This window comes from Phoca vitulina, unplaced genomic scaffold (assembly GCF_004348235.1).
Source record: "Phoca vitulina isolate PV1807 unplaced genomic scaffold, GSC_HSeal_1.0 scaffold1, whole genome shotgun sequence".
NCBI lineage: Eukaryota > Metazoa > Chordata > Mammalia > Carnivora > Phocidae > Phoca > Phoca vitulina.
Genome location: NW_022589704.1, coordinates 23,694,605 through 23,715,282, shown reverse-complemented (window position 1 = coordinate 23,715,282; position 20,678 = coordinate 23,694,605). Strand labels below are relative to the sequence as shown.

The following is a 20,678-nucleotide window of genomic DNA, read 5'->3' as shown; positions in this document are numbered from 1 at the left end:
CAGTCATTTTGTTTTGAGTGTTACAAAAAGCAAAAGTAGAAAGAGGGTTTCATTTGCTAGCTATGTTTAAATTTAGCCAACATATTGCAATAAAATAAAGCAATTCTAGTGAAATATCCAGCATCAAGACAAGTAGGATAGCTCTAAATAACCCATAATAAATGAAAATGGTTTTAAAAAACAAAACATCACACGCTGATGATTGCTATACAAACTAAGATTCTGTCATTTCACCTTTTTCTTTTTTCGTGAATGGACACTATTTCAGAAATAGGATACATCACTGCTATAACCGAAGCAAGAAAGGTTATGATTTCTTTTGTTATTATCTTAAGAAGTGGGGAATAAAATATGGGAGTTACTGACAAAAATTATCTGCTACCGAAAAAAGCCTTATCATATTAATCTGATATGTTTCCATAAGTAATAAAATTATACTATTCAAAAATTATTGTTAGAAAACAAACATTTCCATGGCAAATACTGCTAAACACTACTGAAGTATTATTATTCTTTAAGGGGTTCTGATTTATTATCTGTAAAACTGGACATCCTTCCAATTTTAAAAAAATGTTATCAATGATTGTAATAAAAATTTAAAGCATTCAATCAAATCAAGTAACCGGGGTTTTGTAAACTAAAACCCATTTTCTATGCCAGTGTAAAAAATATTATTCAGGTACTAATTAGCAAAGGTGAGGGAGGGAAAATTCAACATTGTTTTACACTTTTGCTGGTGTTCAGCACAACAGATGGGGCTTTGTAAAAAGTACTTTTAAATGGGAATGTGTTTTAAGTAAACTTCTGCATACCTGGAGCTAAAAGTACAAAATCAGAAACTGTCTATATCAAGGCTATCTCTTAAATATAGGTTAGCAGATAGTTGCAGAGAAGTAATAGTGGTGCTCTGAAGATCACTGGAAAAACTTAAAACCTATTCCATTTTTTGCAAATCTATCTGAAAGTTAAACCACAGCAAACTATAAGAAAAAAAAGTGGGGGTGGGGACCACTCTTTTACTCTTCAAGATTTGGTTGTAGTGAATAATCAGCAGCCAAGTTCAGGGAGAAAAGATAATACATTGTATTTAGCATCACATAATATTGGGAGCATGGGGAGATTTAAAGATCAAATTAAGTGACTTGACAAAGTCATATAAATAATTTGCACTGAGCCCATTCCAAACTCAGATGTTTTGACCTCTTCTAAATGTACTTTTTTTTGTTATTTTGAGTTAATAAAGTTTTATAGAATAAACATATGGGGATGTATCATTTATCCCATAACATATAGATTTTGGAGTTTGACGGTCTTGGTGTGACTCTAGGCTCTGGCAGTGAGACCTCTCTGAGCCTCAGTCTCTTCACCTGTAAAATAAAAATAATAACAGCAAAAAGCTCTCTTGACTGACTGCTTCTTCCCGAAACACTGAATTCCTGGCGCTTGTAGGCCCCTCTTTGCATGCCCCACATAAACACTTCTAGTGGTTGAATTAGAGAGTCACTAAGAGTCAGTTTAGTTCTAGCCAAACCTATTTATGCTGGCTCTACCTGCTATTATAATTATGTAAATTATTTAAATATATATTTCAAGGAAATAAGTACAAAAAAATTGTTTCTAAAAACTAATTTTGTCACTTTGGAAAGATTCAGTAAAGATGAGTTGATTTAAAAAATGCTAAAGAATTAGAGGTGGGCAAAGATACTCATAAAAATTAGTGAGAAATCTTAAAAATTTAATAGAAGTCTGATGGCATCACAAGGGTCTAAGTTCTTAAAGACACTGAAAATGGAATTAGAGATGATGCATTATGTTTTTACATTTTAAAAATATAAATGTAAGGACTTCTACCAAAAAAATTTCTCATGTTGCTAGACTTACTGCTGTTAATCAATAAAATATCTAGCTTTGCTCATGTCAGATAAAAGGGCTTTAATTAAAGAAATAATCCTGGGAAGTGCTTAGTGCAGTGCCCAGTGTCTAGGGAGGGCTCAAGAAATGCCAGATATCATCTGTAAATAACCTAACTATTAGGACTATACAATCAAAACCAAGACACTACCTGGTATCATCTAAAGTATGCAAGTAGAGTTCCAAATAGGGAATTTCAGCTTGTATGGGATCATACATGGAAAAAAGAAAGGGCTAGCATTTACTGAATATATTTTTTAAGTGTTTTTTTTTCATTTAACACATTAAGTGTACATCAATGCCAGGCTCTTTGTTACCAACCTAGTAGATGGAAAATTTTCAAATCTAAAATATAGGAAGCAAAGATGCAATATTAATACTATAGAACACAATAACTAACTAAAACATTGGATAGTCATTACCCAAAGTGGGGGGAGGGGAGGAGGAAGCAAAATATTTTGTACTGATAATATTCATCAAAAACAGAAATAATAAAATCATTACATTATGCTTAATACCCTATGCTAGTAATTTTAAGCACTAGTTCCTAAATTTTAGTCAATCTGTGGCATATTCTGTGTCACCTTCATAGCCATTTTCTCCCTTAGAAAGCTAATTTCTATTGGCTTTATCAGTAGGCTCTTTTGTCCTCTGGCTTCTTGTTAGCTTCAGTTAATGTGAGGCATCAGCAAAAGACTAGACGGTGGAAAAACTGCGGTCAAGGTGCTTATTCCTCAGTCACAGGTTAGCAGGGGTACATTCCTCTACCGAAGGTCAGTGTTTAAGACCCATCTCCTACTTCTCTTAATTCTAGTGATCTCTTGATCCCTTTGTCCCTCCAGACATAAGGGTTGCTAATGGCTTCTTGCTATGGCTAGCCTTGTAGTGAGTGCTTCAACCATCCTTTGTTGGTTTCCTTTATGCCTCACTATTCTCTTGTAAATATTACGATGAATGTCTCCACATTTTTCCCATTTGAGTGTCTCATTACTCCTGTCAGGGCCTTGATTGATAATTACTGGTAGCAGGAGTGGCCCCAAGGCCTTAGAGAATCAAAATGGCATTCCAGCACTGAGTTGCTCAATTTGAAGAGAACAGAATAGCTTTCTTACTGGGGAATTAATGGAAAACTAATTCTAGGTATTTGCTGGCAATATGATTACCCAAATTATTACTGCTGGTAGCATGTGGCCTTTACTTGCTTAAGTGACAATGGTGGTGTGTAGAGTGAAGACTGTAGTGTGATATGGCTAATTCTGATGGTCCTAAGGATTACACAAAGGAGAAAGGACAGTTTGAAGGTCTTGAATGCTCCCTTTATGTCAGAACAGAAGTTGGAATATCAAAGTCCTCTGTCAGCTTTAAAAGAGTCCTTATTTACTTAAGCCTCAGGGCAAATAAGGCTGAAAACCAACTCCAGAATCTGATTTGAAGGGTTACTGAATTGCCGTACTAAATAAAATGGGCAATACCAATACAACAGGTCTTGGAAATGGACTAGTGAAACATGGAATGGTACTATCAGATCAAATACTAAGGCTCAGAATGTTGAGCCCCCAAACACTTCCAAACCACTCTTGCTGGAAGACACAGTCCTCACTCCCTACCTTTCCATCTAAGGAAACTAATGCTCCATAAATCAGCATTCCCATAAAGTCAGAAGACTTTCGATTGCTTCAGCTGAGGCAAGAACCCAATCAGAAAATGGCAGTTCTTTTCAGGACTCATTCCTATTAACTCTCATTGCCCCTAGGCTCATAATAAGTTAGATCCTAATATAATCAAAATCAAGGCCTGATCGAGGAGGTAACAGCCTATACACTGAAAGAATTGCAAAACTGCCAATTTGTATCAGCAGGAGTCCAGTTAGCATGTAAGGGAATGAATCGATTTTAAGGGTTTTATACCAAGAAGATGAACCAAAATGCTAGATTGGGCCAAATTTATCAATATATATGCATTCACCTGGATTTGAGATTTAATATATTGCCTTGAGCAAGTGGGAGTGACTGGTTAATTGAATCCTTGATTCAATGATGGCTTATTAGTAAAAAGTTGAACATAGCAAAGAGGAAGAAGAACAAAAGCTCAAATAAGTAAGAATAATGGAAAGGATCTATTATGAATCACCCCGTTCAGCCTGCCACTTACATACTTCAGGAAGGGCCTGTGGGACACTCCCATCACCAAAGAATTACACTGGTAAGGAAAGAAGCCGCATGCTTGAAAAGCTTTATGGTAATTGTCTTCTGTAGGCTGGAGAGAACAATGATAGATGTTGCAAATAGATCTGGCCTCCCTGATTGAAATGTATATGTGATCTCAGAGTGGCAGAAGCTCTATGGTAGGAAAAGGAGATACCAAGTCCTACCACAGATTATTAGTCTATTAGATTAGCTCTGAGTTGACATTAATCTCTGGAACCCAAAATGCCATTGTAGTCCACCAGTTCAAAGTGGGGGCATATGGAGGTCAAGATATGTATGTAGACTTTACCCAAGTCCATCTTACAGTATTGTGGGAACAAATAAACTCAGTAATGGGAAGAATCCTTATGTTGGTTCCCTGACCCATGGCTATCATGAAAAGCCAAGAACAGAGCTGTCCAATGCAAATATGAATCACACATGTAATTTTAAATTTTCTAGTGGCCACATTTTAAAAAGGTTAGGAATTAATTTTAATAGATTTTATTTAATAAGAACATATCATTTCAATATGTGGCACTAGCCACAGGAGGCTAGTTGCTACCACAGTGGAGATCACAGCCCTAGACTTAAAGATAGCAAACTAAAACTGAAAGATGTCATGGGGATTCCTACCACACACCCAATTATACTGTTTATTAGGCTAACGCAAGCTAGATGGTTCTGTGGATGCATGCAGTCTTAATCACATCAAAATGCCAACTACAGATGCAGTTCTAGCTGTAGTATCTTTACTGGCACATATTAAACTATAACATAGCCCCTGATACCAGGTATGGAGATACTGACTTAACAATTTCTTTGGAAAATAATTCCTTATCAACAGATAATCTGAAGCACTTTGCCTTCACATTGCAGGGACAGCATACTTTTATTATCTTAGCTTAAGGCTAGGTCAACTGTTTTGTTATAATACAGTCCAAAGAAATCTTGTTCATCTTGACATCCCACAGAACATCAAGTTGGAACATTATATTCACGGTACTGGCTGGACATGGTGAGCAGGAAGTAGTAAATACCTGAGATGCCTCAGTAAGATACATGCTAGAGGACAGGAGATAATTGCCCCAGAAAGTTCAGAGAAGCACAGCATTAGTGAAATGTTATGGGTTTGGTGGTCGAGACATGTTGAATTAGGTCCTCTATAATAAATTAAAATGGCTGCGCTTTGAACATTTCACCATGAAGAAGGAGGCAAAGTTTGTATGCTGCTGTGATGTATGTGCTAGGTGCCCAAGGGAAGACTCTTTCCACCAGGGATCAGAGTTTTGGAACTGTCATATTGGACTACTCCCTGGCTATCTGGGGCATCTCAAGCTGCTCAACTAAGAGGGACAGAAGTGGGCTATTGGTTGGTAACTTTTCCAGACTACCAAGATGGTTTTGAATTGTTGCTATGTTTGGAACTCAGGAGATTCACTGGGGTACCTCTTTTAAAAAATGTGCCCAATAATCCTGGTTACTGAAAAATTGCAGTAATCCAAGGAAAACAGGACCATCAAATCCTCAGAATTTGTAGAAATTAAGGTCTGGGTCACTCATCAGATAAAGAATCCTGTTCAGCCCAGGTGCTAAAAAAGAGGGTGAGAGTAAGGGAAAGATGGATTTGGTAGCAGAAGAAGAAAGCTATAATGATCAATTTGGGCTTTCTGAACAAATTGGAGAGGCATGGACTTTAGCAGCTATGTTTTATGCTGTATCTATTACAAAAAGCATTGGCAATGGCAAATATTTTAGGTTATAGTTAGAACTATAACTGAATTCATATCACCTGTTGATGATGCAGTAGCTGGATGACACCCTCCTCACTCGCATTGCTCCATTAAACTCTCTTTAATTAGCCAGCAAATTGCAAAATAATAGCATGATTGCAATTACAGGGTCCATATCTTTATTTTTTTGAGTCCATTGTCTCTCCTCAATCCCAACCCCCTCCCCTCTAGAACCCTCAGTTTGTTTTTCAGAGTCCATTGTCTCTCCTCAATCCCAACCCCATATCTTTATTTTTTTGAACCTCAAAGTAGCAGTATATTTATTTACAAAATATGCAATTTCACAGAAACAGCTTCACTATACACACAAACTTGATAATTACACAGAACCATGTAAGTGTTGTCAAGTGTCTGGCCTGGTGAAAGCCAATGGGAATGGCCTACTTTTGGAGTAAAGTATTTCTCATTCCTCACTTCATTAGCCACCAACCAGGAACCTCTAATGAGTCATGACTAATTAGCAAAAAAGATAATGATTGCAACTGCCCAGTTCAATAGAAACAAAAACCAAGATGTCGTCTTAGACACCACCCACACAGATGGATGTGTTAAAAGAACAAAAAGGAAATCAAGGCAACACAAACTGAGTTATCAAAAGCCTTCCAGAGAGGTTGAGCTTTGAAGGCATTGAACCTTCTAAGGGCAATATAGCAATCCCAGGTAAAGTAACAATTGTACATTAAACTATGATATTAAAAGTAACACAACTTTGTAAAGAATGAAATAAATGTTTAAAGCTATATTTTTTCCTCAACTTCATGTAATAGATAATGTTCATGAAAATTTATGCTTTATACAATCCATGGTCAATTCAATAATGCTTTAATAAGCCAGAGTACATGGCTAGCTAAAGGAATTAACTGTCACATCTTAAAAACATCCTTCAATAAAGAATAATTTTTATAATAAAGATGTAATTTTCATAGCATGATTTAAAATAAAATATGTCATAGTTGGAAATAAGGGAATTGCTTTGAATCAAGGAGGAAAGTAACTATATATACTTAAAATATTTTGTATTTATATTTGCATTCATTTCATTTTTCTTTTTTTTTTTTTTTAAAGATTTTATTTATTTATTTGCGAGAGAGAGAATGAGAGACAGCATGAGAGGGAGGAGGGTCAGAGGGAGAAGCAGACCCCCTGCTGAGCAGGGAGCCCGATGCGGGACTCGATCCCAGGACTCCCGGATCATGACCTGAGCCGAAGGCAGTCGCTTAACCGACTGAGCCACCCAGGCGCCCTCATTTCATTTTTCTATAACTGCTCCAAATTTACAAGTTAATGTCTAAAATAGTTTACACATTTCACATTCATGTTAAAAACCAAGTAAAGCCTTAAGGATTAATAGGGAAAATGTAAAAAAAGATAATACAAGCATTACCTCACAATCCACAGCACTCTCTAATACAATTTGTCAATGTAGATGAAAATATCACTTCCATCATATCTTCATATTAAAATTAAATTTTAATATGTCATTATGGACAGAAGGAGGATATAAAACTGGCTTGAGAGTATTCTATATTAATTTTCCACCTTTAACTTCTTGGTTATGGCAATTCATGCTAAAAGTCAAATGAGATTCATTCAGATTTCTAATCATTCTTGCTCTTTTATGTACTATATTCTAGCATTTTAAAAATATCACACTTATTCTAGATTTTTTAATGATGATTTATGAAGAGAGAAAAGTTCAGAGAAAATCCGATGACTATATTTTGAGAGTTAAAGAAACAAGGTGCGTTTAAATGAAATATAAAATACTCTAACAGCCAATTTTCTAATGAGCATAATATTTTCAAGTTTAAAAATAGCGACACTTGATTTCCCACTGAGGTCCCAGCCTGGGCACTGTATCAGTTGAAAAATATCACAGCTTTCATCTCCTCTATGATAATATTAGCATGTAACTATGGTATTTTACTAGATTTTCCATTATCCTGGATTAACCATAATTACTGAATTAATAATTATAAAATTAAAAATCATAGAGAATCTACAGAGCAGTTGTCTCCTTACTTCAAGAGCTTGAAGTAAGAGACTCTTCCATTGACGGTGCTACTTTTTGCCAAGTCTGTAAGTCTAAAAAAATGAAGGGCCATATGCATCTTGCAAAATTTATCAGTTATTCAATGTACACAAAAATATTGTCTAGCTCATTCCTAGCTATGTACCAAAGCTATAAGTTATTCTGTATTATTCTATAACGCTTTCCTGAATTCTTATATTTTAGCTTTTTTCTCAAAGAGTCAGTGACACTTACCAGAGTGGGTCCTGAGGTGTCCTGTGAGGGCGTCCCTTCTTCTACAGGCATAGCTACAAAAAGGACATTTGAACGGCTTCTCTCCAGAGTGTAACTTTATGTGTCTCAAAAGGTTGCCCTTCTGAGTGAAAGAAGCTCCACACTGGTTACAGTGGAAGGGACGTTCACCTGCCGAAAGGAAAAGAGGTAGGAAAGATCAAGTAGGTTATGTGGAAGGGACTGATCTGTACACTGTTAACTGGTGCCAGTTCTCTGTGCTGAGAATATTCTTCTCCCCCTTCAGACTTCTAAACCTTTATCTTCCTAAAATTTGCTAATACTGAAGCCTTCAACTTTAGGTCAAGTGCAGATTCCTCTCTTCATATAAATTTTACAGGATTCTTGTCACTGACTCAAAAGAATCAGCAATAGCATTGACCACTGTTTGAACAACTAAGTGCCATCACTTTACTGACTTTACTGGTAGCTTTACATAGAATATTTCAAACCTTATAATGATATTACTAATTAGGCATCTATAATTTCAGTTTGCAAATGAAGAACTTGAAGTTCAAGTATCAAGGTATCTGATAGTTACAGAGCTAATAAGTACTTAAACTGATATGAATCTTGCTCAGTTGGACTACAAAATCTTGCTCTATTGTACCATGCTATCTCTTTTAAAATTACAGAAATTTTGAATTTGACTTGGAAGGGATCTTTAGTCTAATTCTCTGATTTAGCTGATAATTTTCTTTCCGGGTGCCAGGTTACAAAGTTCATCATCACAAAATCTCCCAAAATTAGCCCAGGCCCAGGTCTCATTCCTAGTCACTAATAGTGAAAGCTTTGGCAAAATTTCCTGATATAAACAGGGAAAATCCAAAGAAAATTATTCATCCAGATATTTCCTGTATATTCTTTTTGTTGTGAAAATAATTTGAAACATTTTCTCTCTTTTTTCCTATTATTGGATACTGCTGTAAAACTGTTTAAGCCAGAATTATCAGTCTATTGTCATCAACTGGCTGTCACCAAGGTCACTGAACATAAAAATGTGTAGTTGGGGAAGCAGTAAAATTAGCAAGTAGGGTCAAACCATGAAGAAAATACTATCATTTTAAGTTTGCTGGTCTCTAAAGATATTCATGAACTAAACTATAAATTAATATATAAATAGTACAAAATAGTAAAGCTCAAAGTTTAGGACGGAAATAAAATATTTTAAAAATTCACTTTTGGTTTAACGGGACTATTTCTGTACTTGAGGTTAGATGAAGATTATAATTTTAATACTTAAACATTTATACTGAATTCTCATGTTTTATATCTTTAACTGAAACATTTGAAAATAGTGAATAATGAAACCTCAAATATTTTGGGGAGGCTTTTAATTAATGCAAACTCAATGATTCTTTCTATTAAAGGAAGCCAGGAGTCATAAAGAAGATAAACTGGCCATTTTCTTGCAGTTGCCACTGCACATTCTATCATATAGATTTGTTATAAAACCTAAAGAAATTAAAAATTGATACATCAGGTGTGTCTCAAATTCTACTACTTGATCATTTTGGAACTTTATGAGACACATACCCCAAAAAATGTAATTTGTGTGTTCGTGTAGCAAGGCTATAGGTTTTTGTTACAAAATCTGGAGATCTGAACTACATTTACAAAAAGTCCTTGTACTAGTGTATTAAGTTGAAAAAATTATGTTAAAGTTACCTTAAATTTGATCTTATTTCACTTGTTTGATTCATTTGATGAAACTGACAAATTAAATCAACACTAAATACAGCTTAAGAGAGAAATACTTTACCGAAAAACCCCTTATATGAAGTCTTACAAACTAAAGTTTTAAAATAAATCTAAATTTGGTAAATCTTTACACACACACACACACACACACACACAACTTAATTTGTTGACTTTTTTTTTTTTTTTCCAATGAAATAGCAGTCTACAGCTCTTTAAAATCAGGAATTTCTACTCCCCACCCCTGCCATGGAATTATTAATAAAAAAGAAGGATGCACTTTCTTCATGAGAATTTTTATACCGTAGGAAAATAGCAAATGCAAATTATACTTTTCACTCCAAATACTTGATTTTACTTTTGAAATCTATGTAGGGTCTTCCAGGCAAGTAACAAATTAGTATGCAGTAACTTTAAAATGAATTAAATTAGTTTGGTGAATAAAAACATTTGAAATCATGTTTGCCTTTAGAAAATACTCCTGTAACACGCTTATTTTTTCATTAAGCCTCCTAAAATTGAAATATTTAAAAATTCCTAATTTAGAGTACTGAATTTGTCATACCAAGTAATGCTAATCAAAAAAGAAAAAATAATAAGGATAACTCTCTTTAAAAAGAATTTTAAAATTCATCTAATTGAGTTTATGAGACTAATGACAGGGTAATTTTGTTTTTACATTTACAAAATATTCCAGATATCTTCAAATATTTTTTAATAGAATTACTTCTGAATTTATATGATCATCCTTAAAGAGGCAGGAGAAATGAAAAGGGGTCTAGGTATATCAGGAAATACTGTCTGTCACTGAGTGTGTCTTAGTGTGGAGACATTTGCTAACTATATTCCCATGGCCATGGGAAATAAAGAAAGGCATGATGAAGGTTAACAAACCATGTTCCTGTTTTTGATAAGAGGAAAGGGGCAATGATAATAATGTACTTTGATTTTAGCTGGATGAAGCTTTGAGAAATATTGATCTGCTTTACATGAATTAAATCTTGAATTGGGATTATGAGATACATGTAAAATGAGCTGATATTTAAGTAAAAGGTTTATATATTGTGTCTGTGCCTTGAAACAATGCATCTCAATTATTTTTTAAATAATTTGCTTTTTCTTTAACAAATAGGCTGAATCAACTAGTCCTTTTCGAGTAAGTTTAGACTTTGCCTGAAAAAATATATTAATCATGTTCTTATTCAGAAATAAAAGCAAACTTCAAGAAAACACCACAAATGTACTAAATACACTATACAGTATAATCCAATTGAAAAAATCAAATAGGTTATTGTATCTGTGATAACTAATTCCCCCACAGGTGGGTACAAAAGTCTGGATTAACAACTCTGAATCCAGGAGAACAATTAATATGTGGCCATGCTATCATTCATTTCCATTCTTAATCTGCTTCTTGTTTTGTTTTGGTTAGATTTTTTATAAAAAAAATCTGCTCAAGGACCTTTTTTAGTTATTCCCAGAATGAAGTTATCTATTCTTATTTTGAAATAAATTATATTTCATTATTTTATGTACTTTCATAAACACATATTTCTAGATCTGTTTAAATATTCAACTGAAATACAAATATACATGCATCAGTTTGCTTTGATGAATCAAAGACAGAGGGTGTTCCTGTGTTGGATGGAGCAACCACCTACAAATAAGAAAAATCCCAAGTATTTGTTGAGAAGGCCTTGGAGCAAAAGAATGGTTCCATAAAGCTATAATATACACAGAGTTACAAAGATGGGAGTACTCTACTCCAAAGAAGGGCAAAGTTAAGGATAGTCTATATTTATAATGGTCCACATCAATTCGTGTTTAAGCAAGAATTGATTTACTACCCCTACTTCTTTTATTCTGCCTGTATCACAGTGAAGAGTGCCTGGAGTATCCGATGACAATATTACCTGATTACCTACTAGAGTAGCAACACCAAGAAATAAATAACACCAACCCATTTCTAAGACACTAGAATTGGCACTTTAGTAGAGTTTGAAAGAGAAAGAAGAAGAAGTGAATTAGATACGATACTCCACGCGTCATCTTAGTAAACTGGGTGGTGGTTGTGTATATTTTTATACTATCAATTTTATATGGGATATTCTATGACACACAAACATGTTTCCCAAAGGCTTTATAAGGATTTAAGACAGTGCCTTTTAAACTAACTATAAATAATTGGTGAGAGGGGGGAATTCTGAAATGAAGACAGTAGTTCATGGCATTAATGAGAAAACATTTGGTTAATACTAGATCCTGACCACATTTTTTTCAATCTAGTTTAAATTAAAAAAACAAAACAAAACATACAAATAGACTTTCTGTTCTCGAAGAGTACTAAAATGGAGTTGAAAAGGTCATGACCCATTCAGATATATAAACTGGGTCATCAGAAATACATATAAAAATAGCTACTTTAAAGATATATCGCAATTTCAAGGTCAATAATGTGTGGCAGGTATCCCAAGCTCCTCTATGAATGGCTATTTAACAGAAACTTTCCAGATCTGAGGAAAGTGTAATTTTTATAATACTCCAATAAACATTCATTAACAATAAAAGTTCATGAAGTTACAAGAGGACTTTAGTTATTTTGTCCATTCTTGCCTTTACTAGTTGAGTGAATCCCATATTCACAGAACTTGTGGAAATCCGTATAACTATTTAGAAACATCTTCCGTGTCAATTTGATGATTTTCAGAATCAGAATAATTCAACTCTACTATAGTAGTAAATATTAAATAAGCAGTAGAGTCAGTATGTAATCACTCTTGTGTTTACAAACCAACAATCCTCATGAAAATCACTGCAAATGCAGTGAAACATTGATTAACCTAAATATTCAAGACAGCACACTCAGGTTCTTTAAATTTTCTTGACTCAGACCATAAAAGGTTTATTAGAAATCTTACAAAAAATTGTTGTTAGTATACTTTTTAGCCTTAAAATGTACACTATATGCAATTCAACTGAAAAGTCATTAGACTACTTTTGTTTAGTTTATATGTTGCTAGTTATACATTTGAATGGGTGTTATCTACCTCAATATAATCACTGTGAGATAATGAATACATTATAACTTGGTAGAACTCTTCTTTTAGAACTGCAGTTAACGTTACTTCATGAGCATAGATGAAAAGCAGACTCATTATTTTATAGTCTTTTCCTATTTTTCTTATAAAATACCAAACTTGATCTTTTAACTTTTCTAGAAGAATTTTTTTTTAATTAAGGTAAAAAAATCTACACTAGCAATATAAATATTTTTAAAATATGCTGTTTAAAGAGGAAATTAAAAATAAAACCAAAAGTTAACATGTAACTGTAGAGTTGGAATAAGGGTACAGGTTCCAAACCTGATGATTTTGATTTTAATGTGTAACTTCTTACTATAATTTTTAAGCCTTATAATCATATCTCATCATTAAATGTTGGTGCAGTGAGATACCAAGTACAGTATATTTGCACAAAACCAGTCTGGGCATCAGGAAACCTTGGTTTTAGCCTCATAATGCCCTAACTACATAAGGGATAATGGACAAATCACTTGACTGTTTGGGGCTTCAGTTTCTTCATGTGTAAATGAGAGATCTGGGCTAAAAAGACTTCAGTGTATCCCATATCTCTCATGTTTTAAGCACCTACTAATTAAATTGATTTATCTCCCTTCCAAAGAGAAACATATTTTAAAACTCTGAGAGTATTAGTGATTAATATTTTGCTGTATAATACTACTTGGCATTATAGTTAAAGGTACCATCTTTAAATCAATTTCCACATGAACTTAAAACTTTAAGAGTCAACCATCTGCCTTTCTTACACATAATCTCATTTCTGTTTTTTTTTTTTTATTTAAACTTTTTTTTTTTCATTTTGCCAAAGGATTTGGAGAGATTTAAATAAGGCCTTCTCCTCATTTAGCTGTTTTTTTACATTACTCAAATGTCTAAAAGTATATATTATACTAATCGGAATCCTCTTTTCCTTACCCTGTTCCATGATTACACATTCCTACCAGCATACCCACCACTCTTGGCTATACTGTACCCTACATATCTCTTTGCAGGAGTTATAATAAAAAAAATTACAGCAAGATGGTAACATCCTCAACTAGGGAAAGTATCTGCCTAATACAGAGACCCATGGTAGGCAGAGATTGATTGGAAATTGTATTCCAAGAAGTTAATGAGATAAGGTGAAAATGATCCACCTCTATATAAATGCATGAGTACCATTTTATAGTATAAACTCTTAGCTAGCAAACTATATTACCTGCCCATGGGTATGGTAAAATATGTATAGAAATACAAAAAGATTAAGTTACACAATGAGATTCTCCTATACCTTTTGAACCCTTATCATATTATTGCTATATTAAGAACTGTGGAAACTGAATCCCAAACTTCTTTTCTGATATGCTATTCAGATTTGAAGGCTGGAAGTCAAGACCCAGGCTACTCTCTGCTTTTCAGCAATCCAATACTAGCAGAATTCTGAAAAGGTAGTTTCACCACTGCCACCCCTGAATAAAAAGGAAAGAGAATAGATGTCAGGTAATATCAACATCAGATGTCACAGGCAGTCATCAGGTTATTCTTTCAGCTGCTTACCAGTGTGACTCCTTTTATGTACCATAAGCACATTGGGCCCAATGCAAACCATGCCACAGACGTCACATTTCAGTTTACCATTCGGAAGCCGGATTCCTCCCTCGCCTTGAAGCTCCTGGACTTTCCTGTTGTCAGCCACCTCGCTGCTCTCAATTAGGGGTTCTTCTAGGCCGCTACCTTCATCATGGCCCCTGATCTCATCTTCACGGCTCAGGGGTTTCCTGTCACACTCTTCATCACTCTGCATTTCTAGCTTTACTGAATTTGCTGTAATTTAAAAAAGAAGAAATGAAGGCATTTTAAATGCAGGTTATGTGTTGTCATCTACATCTCTTCTCCACCCAGTGCCATTCTATGAACATGGATGGAAATCACCAATGCAATGTTAATACATACTGTGCTCGAAAATATTTTAGTGATTTTGCCATCAAAGTGAAGATGGCTCAAAAAACCTCGAGGTAAACAGAATGACACTTCATTTGTACACACATTTCTTTCTTCAACTTAGTTATATATTTTTTTAATTTTTAATTTTTTTAAAATTTTATTTTATTATGTTATGTTAGTCACCATACATTACATCATTAGTTTCTGATGTAGTGTTCCATGATTCCTTGTTTGCATATAACACCCAGTGCTCCATTCAATACGTGCCCTCCTGAATACCCATCCCCTTCGTTAAATATTTTTAAAGCAAGTCCTTAATTCTGGTATTGGCTTTTGATTTTGTCACTACTGAGACTCAGCATTATGTATGAGACAAGATTAGATATTGCTTAACCCACTGAGCCATGCTTCTTAACAATCATATATATATATATTTATACATATACAAAATACACAATCATATTTATATGTATATATATACACACATTCTGTTTCACATCAGAATACTTGTATAAAGCTGCTTCAAAACTGAGCAAGAGAAACAACTTGGGATCTTAATCTAGCAAGTGTCTTAGATGTATGAAGGCATACTGTCAAGGCAAATATCCTAAAATCAGATTAAAAACATATATTCAATGAAGAGCTCTATAAATGTAGGGCAGAGTGCACAGACTTCACATGCTCTTAACCTACTCTTTATTTTTTTATACGAAGAAAAGTCTCTATGGAACAAATTAGTCTGCAAATCAAAGTATTCCAACTTTAATCTATGCACACCAAAAAGCAGTGAATGACAGGAATGGCATAGCATGCATGCACGCACTTGTGACTGTTAAGAAATTTAATGCCTTCTGTTTGCTGTTTTTGGATCATCCCACAGAAAAGTTGGAATTTTGTTAGCACAGCCCTCATTCTGGATTGCTGACAAAGTCTTTTCACAAAGCAGAAACAGGCTTTAAATGAATACCAGTTTTTTATCCCCTGATCTTGAAAATTTCTTAAGAAATCATATCAAAGTTCCTGAGCAAAACAAATTATTTGGTACTACTTGGATGGAGGAAACATTCATAAAAAGGAAGTAAGTTCTTTTTACTGCAATTTTCTTAGAGAAACCACACATTCTGTGATTTGTCATTAGTATTTAAACAGGTAGTGCTATCAAAATGGCTCTTCCCCTGCTCCCCTCCCTTGGAACCCCCCTAAGAATAGAGGCAACATGGTACAAAATGAGATCGCTGTATTTAGCCCACAGACCATGGCTCTGACATTTATTAGCAGTAGAAACTTGAACTAGTTATTTAATGTCTGAATTTTTTGTCTTTTGTTTGCAAAGTAGATATAAATTCAAACTACAAAATGAAGTTTAAGTAGAATAGTTCAGCTATTAGGAGTGAGGATCCTGTAACCAGAGTGCCTGGATTTGAATACCAGCTCTGGCACTCATTAGAAGCAGTGTCAGTTTTAAAAGATACTTAAGTACCGTACTTTATAAAATGAGGACGACAATGGTACCACTTTCTCAGGCTGATGTGAGCATTAAGTGAGCAAATACAGAAAATGGGCTTACCTATTATTTTTCTGGTGACAGTGCTCTATTTTTTCCATAATGTTTTGTGAAGATCAATTATAGTATGTAAACTACTCCGAGATCTACAAAAGAGTATATAGGCTTCTTGGCCCCATTTCTAATAGAAAATCTACTACGCTGAGTTTTATCCTATTTACAAATCAGTACCACTTTACCAGCTTTTAAGAAGATAGACACCATACTTTATCTATCTTAATTTCACCAACAAGCTCAAAAAATGTGTGGCATCTAGGAAGTGTTCAGACAGTATTCACCGTGGTGTTTTAGTAAATTAAGAATTTTCTTTCTTTAGAATTGTCTTATATGTTTAAAAAATCCATGAACACAGCAGAGAAAAATTAAAGGATAAAAAATGAAAATTAAGTCCTTTTCTACTCAAAGTTCACCCCTAAATTCTGGTCTCAAAAGCAACTATCATCCTCATTTTCTAATTGAGAAGTGTGTGTGTGTGTGTGTGTGTGTGTGTGTGTGTGTAGATGGTCTCTCTTTACACAAATTGGAATGTATAATTTACCTGACCTTAACTTTGCTCTCTTCATTTAACAATATCTGTTTAATTTTTCCATATTAGTACACAGAAACCCACACTATTCTAACAGCTACATAAAATCTATTTTATCAATATAATTTATTCCTAGGCTTTATCAATAAAATTTAAGATTACTGCTATTATAGATATTATTATATAATATCACATTGAACTGTCAATCTATTAGATAAAAACTGGTATTTTACTATAGATTTTAATCTGCATTTTTTATGGGTGAAATTGAGCATCTATGTCTATATTTAAATGGGGGTTTTTTGGGAGCTGTCTATGAAAGCTATTTGCCCATTTTCTACTAGGTTGTTGGTTTTTTCTCACTGAATTTAAATGCATTATATACTAAGGAACTTAGCCCCATGTTTATTATGTTTTGCAAATGTTGGATTATCTTATTACTCAAGGGTATTTGAATTTTAAAGTTTTCAATTGTGGTTTCTAGATTCTGTATTTCGCTTCAATAAGTTTTTCCATACTCCAAGAAATTTTCCATGTTTTTTTTTTCTGGGAATGAAAATTATTCTAATCAAAGTAAAACACTAATTTTTATCCTATGTAGTCCCATATTTCATTCATAATTCTCATTTAAAGAAAAAATTAAGAAAACAAATGAAAAGTATGACTTTATATAACATAACTTCATATATTAATCTGTGAGCAAATTGTCCCACATATTTAAGTGATGTACTAGAGATTATAAACTGCACAGCAATGTCATCATTTATATTCCTGAACTGGCCCACATCTGATAAGCTGCATTTAATGAGTGTAAAGTCTACCAGCATTCCATTTCAGGAATTGAAGAAATGTATCTTAAAAGAGTAGGTCTGAGTCTGAAACTTATGGGCCTCTCAAATTTCAAAACAGCACAAAATTATGAAAAATATGACTTGATGTTATATTAAATGATCACCTTTTCCCTAGTGAGAATATTATAATATGGACATCAAAATTTAATAACATGGGTAAAATGTCATTTAAAAATTATTGGATATTAAAATTATAGTTAGAACTTTGTATCCACAGAGGAATATAATTGAAGTGAATATCCAAAAAAGTATACATTTGTTAGAACTAAAATACAGAAGAAATGGTAAACTTCAGCAATCTTTTCTCTAACAATATTATACTCTAAATAATTGTTTATCACATATGAATGTACATACTATTGCTATAGTAAATATAGTAATTTATATTCACTGATATAGTAAATAAATGCAACACATTTTTAGTATGTACGTATCATTGATGAAATTTTCAATTAATATGGTGTCTTATGTACAAACAAAATCCCATCATAATGAATTTTTAGTCTGCTTTACTAAAATTAGGTTGAAATTTAGGATAAAAAGCAATTAGTCTTTGAATTTCAATTCTTAAATAGAAAAAACTTCCTTACTCAAATATAAAAGAAATTCTCTCACAATTTATTTTCACTATTTAAGATGTTTCTAAATAATGCAGAACACTATAAATTAACTCATTAATGATTAAACTTAAGTGTTCAGTAAATTTACGTATACTCTAAATTATAATTTATATATCAATGGAAGAATTGTATTATTATTTGTAGCTAAAATATATAAAACTACTATAACTATTAATCATTGTATAATATTCATAGTATATTTGTTATCAAATTTTTACTCTTCATTATATGGTATTTCTTTTACAGTTTGGTAACAGGAAAACATTCTCATAAACGGGCTAATTTCTCTGAAGAAGAGAATTTGTTAGTGTGAGTGGGATGAATTCTTGTTATTATAATCTCAACACCAAGAATTATTTTTCAGGCTGTTTCCTTGATATGCCTGAATTTTACATTCTTCTTTTCATATCTATAGGAATTTACACACATTACTATATAATGACAAACTATTTAGTAAGAACAATATTTTGTAAGAACAAATTATTAGCAATGAAAAGGAGATGTGAAAGATTTTAATTAATTGATCAATTTGTTCTGTTATTCAATATTGTAGACACAACTTATATAGATACTTGAATATTTTAATGAACAAAATAAGGATGTTTAAATTACATATTTTTAAGTTAAAGGAGATAATATGATTTTACAGTTTAAAAAAAAGGCCAAGTCAAAATTTAAAGTATTCATGATGAAGAAAAAGTTAATTATTATATATATATATTAAGTTGACTCAGAGATTCATGAACACAGGTAAAATAATAGTTAATAAAAAAGACTTTTATGATCAATTTTACGTAGAAGAAGCTTTGAATATATTTCAGGACAAAAACTACAACATTTATCTTTAAGCAAAAAGTTGCTTCAAAATGCAAACAGGTTTATAAATTTAAAATTCCCCCCCTTCTTCATGCTCAGAGATATCATACTCCTAGAACTCATCCACGTCAGCCAGTAAGAAACAAAGACCAAAACTGAATTCTCTTTAAAAATAAACTAGCAAATATTTATTAAGTACTTGCTGCTTGCCTAATAATTTGCTAAAAGTGATTATGAAGGTTTAAGACTAAAAGCTGAAGAGTATTAACTTAAATAAGAAATTCATTATCAACAGGATAACATACACTCAGAAACAGGTCATGAAAGAGTTCATGACTAAGAGGAGGGAAATATTTTACTAACACATATAATTTTGTTACATAATTGTTACATTATTGACCTGAACAGTACATAAATGGAAAGAGGCTTTTCCTTAGAAATTGGACATTTACTATTTTTTATTCCGTGCCTCCCTCAAATCACCCATCAATGCAAGATAGCATATGATTTTGTGATGTCTGGCAACTGATGTCTTCAAATAATAAAATTCTCAATTTTTAAAATTTTTTGGAAAAAGATCATTTCTAATATGTATGGTAAAATATATTCAAGTTAATTCTGAATTATCAAGTGGAAGGAACAAATTCTATGCTAATCCTTAGAATGTGGTTGTCACAGATAATTCTATCATTTTAAAATGTCAACTTTGGGAAATACCACAGTAACCAGAACCTTAAATATCATTATTAAAATATTTTTAATATCTCAATTAAACTTTCTAAACTTAAAATGTTATTATTAGTATGACTTGATTCTACTAATCCACTAATAGATTATTAAAAGCTCCTCGCTAGCAGGGCGCCTGGGTGGCTCAGTTGTTAAGCATCTGCCTTCGGCGCAGGTCATGATTCCAGGGTCCTGAGATCGAGCCCCGCATTGGGCTCCCGCTCAGCGGGAGGCCTGCTTCTCCCTCTCCCACTCCCCCTGCTTGTGTTCCCTCTCTCGCTGTCTCTCTCTCTCTGTCAAATAAATAAATAAAATATTTAAAAAAATAAAAAATAAAAAAAATAAAATTTCCTAGCTAGGAAAATAATGCAAAGGGATTATGATTTATTTGCTGTATTTGAAAGGATATATTTATTATATGGAGTATAAATAGGATTTCTCAAATAATTACCCTTCAAATTAGTGATTTATAAATATCCAATTATATTTTTCAATTTTTAATTTTTAAAGGAAGTAAATACTATGAGACTTAAATATTTGTTTCACAGTGATGAATAATAAAAGATAGCTAAAACCATTCTTTAATTACTAAATTGGGTGGGGGGAAAGTCTTCCAGATGTGATATATAAGTGGACTTTTTATATGCTTGGTTTCTGTTGTGTGAGAATTCAAGAGGACACT

The 20,678-nt window shown here is 33.1% G+C and overlaps 1 protein-coding gene across 11 annotated transcripts in view; it reads right to left on the bottom strand.

The window, feature by feature from the left end:
- IKZF2 (IKAROS family zinc finger 2) overlaps window positions 1–20,678 on the bottom strand; it is a 153,878-nt gene that overhangs the window by 41,160 nt on the left and 92,040 nt on the right. For 9 of the 11 annotated variants that reach the window (XM_032402901.1, XM_032402922.1, XM_032402883.1 and 6 more), the window contains 2 exons: window positions 14,507–14,773; window positions 8,157–8,324 (listed from right to left, as the gene is read on the bottom strand). In XM_032402901.1, coding sequence (XP_032258792.1) covers window positions 8,157–8,324; window positions 14,507–14,773 — 435 coding nt within the window. The remainder of the gene's footprint in view (window positions 1–8,156; window positions 8,325–14,506; window positions 14,774–20,678) is intronic. The other 2 variants (XM_032402931.1, XM_032402939.1) reach the window with 1 other exon arrangement.